This window comes from Lactuca serriola, chromosome 3, assembly GCF_051521515.1.
Source record: "Lactuca serriola cultivar US96UC23 chromosome 3, Lser_US96UC23_V15, whole genome shotgun sequence".
Classification (NCBI taxonomy): Eukaryota; Viridiplantae; Streptophyta; class Magnoliopsida; order Asterales; family Asteraceae; genus Lactuca; species Lactuca serriola.
The window spans coordinates 105,080,123-105,084,884 of NC_136410.1; the positions used below are offsets into that span (position 1 = coordinate 105,080,123).

The 4,762-nt window shown below is 31.2% G+C and overlaps 1 protein-coding gene across 1 annotated transcript; it reads right to left on the reverse strand.

Annotated features, from left to right (window-relative positions):
* Window positions 1-1,577: 1,577 nt before the first annotated feature.
* Window positions 1,578-4,470, reverse strand: FNR1 (ferredoxin-NADP[+]-oxidoreductase 1). Its single transcript, XM_079031019.1, has 10 exons — window positions 4,249-4,470; window positions 3,901-4,132; window positions 3,609-3,745; window positions 3,128-3,206; window positions 2,932-3,023; window positions 2,758-2,835; window positions 2,605-2,667; window positions 2,259-2,493; window positions 2,066-2,181; window positions 1,578-1,807 (listed from the first exon to the last, which is right to left on the reverse strand). Exons 1-9 carry the CDS (start codon window positions 4,351-4,353, stop codon window positions 2,114-2,116), a joined length of 1,089 nt encoding a protein of 362 aa, XP_078887145.1. The 5' UTR covers window positions 4,354-4,470; the 3' UTR covers window positions 1,578-1,807; window positions 2,066-2,113.
* Between the last annotated feature and the right edge of the window lie 292 nt (window positions 4,471-4,762).

Below are 4,762 nucleotides of genomic sequence, written 5' to 3' on the forward strand. Positions count from 1 at the left end.
ATAAAGATCAGTCTTAAAAATTTGCTGCAATTTTTTCTTTACACTTTTATAACCTTCTTTTGTTTTTCATTTTAATTCATACAAAATCCCTGAAATAACAAAAAGATTCATTAAATTAGGACCATATTTTCTCGTGAAGTTATTTTTCTTACCAGATATGTCATATGGACAAAAATATATGAAATCTGGTGGTATAAGATTTTGAAATAAGAAAACTTACCAATTTATGGACCCTAAGTAAGATGATCGATATACTTCATGAAAGAGGCATTCTTCTTTTGGGATATCCAGCATGCACAAAGAAGTATTATAACACTACAAAGTTATTTGTAATGTACATTAGTAAATGCATTAGTATTACAATGATGGTTTACTTTGTAGCAAAAATATGTCAAAGTAACATCCTACTTCGTCAAAACATGCAAACTTACCTGATATACTTTGTTAATTAATTAAAACTAGAAGAATGGAATAAAATGACAAATTTTAAAGATTAAGCTATATGTTTCTTTCGTCAAGTAGCAAAATGTGTCAAAATAACATCATGCTTTCTCACATGTTATTTTGGTAGAATTTTGAAAGAATAATGCTATTTTTTAAAGATTCAATTACTTAAAAAATCATTCAAAATAACATACTCTATGTTTGATGGAATGTATGGTATATTGTGGAACTCACTAAACCTTTTGCTTATGTTTTAAAGTTAAATGTTTTTCAAGTTGTTCAGGTGTGTGAAAGGGAAGAATGCTGCGTGATTGTACACTCGCATCGATGTTATGATACTATTTGAGACTTTTTTTAGTTTTGATAATTTAACATTATGATTATGATTTTGATATAAATGATTGATATGATTAGGGCCGATCTTGAGGATTTAAATATCCACGATGAATAAGGAAAAATACCCTTAACGCTATTATAATTTTTTTATTTTTAAATAAATATATACAATATATAATAAAAAAAATGGGTCATGTGCAGTTGTCCATTTGCACCCCTGGATATGTATTTAAATGATGAGTTTTGGATATTTAATCTAATTTTAGACATAAAAATTGAAGATACATTAGTTTAAATTAAAGACATCACATCTACTGATATCTAAGAGACTCGATATGCTTTACAAAAAATAACAAACAATAAAACCTATATATATTCTATGCTAGATTCAACCGATGATAATTTATCAGAACTTCTATGCATTTCAACCTATTTCTATTCATGTGGGGATTGTTGAGAAAAGAAAACATGATTTTTTTTAATCGACACTGGACACGTGTAAATCTATAAATCTAGATTTTTGCGATCTAGTTAATATTTAATGGGGTTGGGATCCTTCGAAATTGTAACAGTAACGATAAGCACTCTAGAAGAAGTGCTTTAACCGTATAATTTCCAAACATATTGTTTATAGTTATTAACTAGGGACCATAAAAATCAACTTTACCAGTTTCAAAACTTTAATTTAATCCTTGATTTTTTTTTTTCAAGTTGTGACAACTATCATCCTTGATACCTCCATAATAACCATCAAAAGTCTATAGAACAACATGAAGGCTCAAAGTGGAAGAGAAGGCTCGAACCAATGACCCTATCTTGAATATAATGTAAGAGAATGACTTTGGATACAAATGGAATTAAAAACACATGCACCATAACATATAAATTGTGGCAAACGAAGAACCATTTGTTATCATTAGTACACTTTTTTCGTTGGTGAAGTCAAATGCTCTCACATAATGCCATGATTACTTCCATATCCTTCTGTACTTGTTGCGTTTTGGGCACTCGAAATAAGCATCCAAAGCTATACGAAGGAAACCATATTAAGCCAATATCATATGTCTCAATTTCTTTTTATCCTTTTATCATTTGCAACATATAAGAAGAATCTTATTCGTTATTCCCATACTTGAATTATACTTTCATAACCCATGCCCTCAAAAATATAAACTAAAATTTGGGTGGGAATCCCTTGACAATATAGTCTTGGTTTATAATAAAATTATATGACCAAAAAAAATAGAAGTCGTCAAATATGAATATTACAAAAACAGAATGTTACCTATCTACAAAGAGAGGGCTGTATTTGTACAAAAAGGAACATAACCACTTAATACACCTCCACATTCCATTGTCCTTCCTTTTTCAACTGCTTCTTGTATGTTACCCAATCAATCCCTACCAAAAAACACACAAAAAAATGAATTTCAAGAAACAAAGAAAACAAATTGAATGAGGGTATTTCGGTAATTTACCATCTTCAGCGGCCAATGTACCCATAATGTCATCAATACCCTTCTCCATACCCTTAAGCCCACACATATACACAAACGTGTTGTCTTTCTTGAGTAATTCCCATAGCTCTCTATCATATTGAGCCATTCTTGTTTGAATGTACATCTTTTCACCCTTCTCATTAGTTTGCTCTCTACTCACAGCAAAGTCAACTCTTAGGTTATCCGGTTTCATCTCCTTCATTTTCTCAAATTCCTGAAAGATTTTTAGAAACACATGATCAAGTTTGGAGTCGTTTTTTTTTTTCAATCATCCGATTTTTTAATCTTCTTTTCGAAAGATGAATGAATGATGACAAGTTTTCACCTCTTTATATAGCAATGAACTACTTGTGGGAACTCCCAAAAAGAGCCATGCCAATCCGTTAAACTGCAATTATGAATCAAGTTTAAAGCTTTATTTTGTCAAATTATTTATAATAATTACTAGTCGATGAGATGAGAGGTGATAAGTTTTTACTTTATAGTCTTCGTGTTTCTCGAAGAACATTTTCCACATAAATGATCGAAATGGAGCAATACCAGTTCCTGTTGCAAGCTGCATTCAAAAAATATTATTAAATGTTACATTTTTTTAATAGAATAATGAGTGTGAGAAATATTATTAAATGTTACATTTTTTATTAAATGTTACCATTATAACAGTTGCATTAGGATCCTTTGGCATAAGCATTTCTTTTCCAACTGGACCTGTTATTTGCACCTCTGCTCCAGGCTTCAAGTCGCCTGATTTGTTGTTAATCAAATATTGTTCATGTTAGAATAATAAAAAGGAGAAAAAAAAAGATAGAATAAAGTTTAGTAAGAAAAAGTTAAAGATTTATTCTCACATAAGAAGTTAGAGCAAACTCCTTTAACTTCTTCTCCTGCGTCGTTTGTGTAGACTAGTCTTTTTACACACAATGAAACCTACACAAAACATGAAGTTCACAAGATTGATATACATGCGCACATGAATCTTTATTCGAATACATATGAACTATCGTAATTTTCTTTTTCTTATGTTTTTACACTACAAAATACCATAAATTACAAAACAATCATTGGTTTAACCTCGAATACTTTCATTTTTCCAATCAAAGAATAAAAGTTTTTGTATTTTTTTCCATATTAACCATTTCGAACTTTTTGTTATATCGAGTTTCACTCGTAATTTCCAAATTAACCAATTTGACATGTTATTAAATTGGAAAAATACGTGTTTGAAACTTTTATCGTTTGATTTGAAAAGGTAGATATGAGAGATGATCTTGATGCACCATATGCTTAAAATTGGTTTCAAAAAGAAGGGAATTTTGTAGATATGCTTACAGTTTTGGAGTCTCCGAAGTCACCAAGAGCACTACTCGCAATGGAATACAATCTCAATTTGTGTGGCTTTCCATTCTTTGGGTCAATTCCATCGGGAATTACACCAATGGATTGTCCTTCTTTATATGGGATCTCACCTAATCAAATCGAACAATAAACCAATCTTGATTTCACTCCAAGAATATAAGAACATCTTGTATAAAGTTTGAATCTTTAACTACCAAAAGATAATCTTTTTGTATTGATCAAGAAAGTTTGATCATAACCCATATCAAATTTGGATCGATCATACCTTCGGTTGTGAAGACCATGTGCCAAGTTTCACCAGGGGCATCGTCGCCGGTGATCTTGGTGTTGAGAAGACACCTACCAACGTAAGGTTCCTTTGGGCGATATTTATTTGTAACTACACCTTCTTCTTGTTTCTTTGAAATTTTCTCTACTTTAGCAGGAGCTTCTGTTGTAACTTGAGCTCTAATTGATAGCGACTTAACATTTGATGACACATTCTTGTAATATGGCACCTAAACATGAAGAAAGACAAAAACCCATTTTCAGAGAAAGTATAAAAACTAGAACTTTAACCCAGAATATGCAAAACCCAGATGAAATGTAGAAGAAGAGAGTGAAATTAAGATACCTTTGTGAAGGAGACTCGTTCTTGAGTGATGAGGGATGTTCTTGTTGAAATTGCAGCGGATTTAGAAGATGGGAGGGAGACTATAGCACTTACTGCAGAAGCCATGGTGATCGAACAAAATGAAGAGTGAAGAGGGATAAGAGAAAGGGAAGATATACTATGAGTGAAGAAGAAATGCGATGTTGAAGGGAATGGATATTTGTGAATTGGATGGAGGAAATTAGAAAGCCAATGGCACTGGCAGATGTGAGGATAAGAAATTTGTGTTGGCTTTGTACACTTGTGAGTTTCTGTGGCCACAAACGTGATTTCCCTTTTGAATTCTTAATAAACAAGATTATTTTTCTCAAATGATAAAGAACAAAACAGATTCTATAGGAAAATATCATCTTTTTTATGTATCTTAGGATGAAAAGTTGTATGGTTTATTGATTAGATATTTTGTTATATACGTTTTATATTGATACAGATTTTATTTTTTAATTTGTAACTTTAAGGGTGTTTGGTTCGCAGA

Excerpts from the sequence above, each read along its gene's own strand:
- FNR1 (XM_079031019.1), bottom strand. The coding sequence starts at position 4,353 with ATGGCTTCTGCAGTAAGTGCTATAGTCTCCCTCCCATCTTCTAAATCC. Across the intron at positions 3,024-3,127 it reads AGTTTGCTCTAACTTCTTAT|GCGACTTGAAGCCTGGAGCA; the intron begins GTGAGAATAAAT and ends ACAACAAATCAG. Across the intron at positions 2,182-2,258 it reads TACATTGGCCGCTGAAGATG|GGATTGATTGGGTAACATAC; the intron begins GTAAATTACCGA and ends GTTTTTTGGTAG.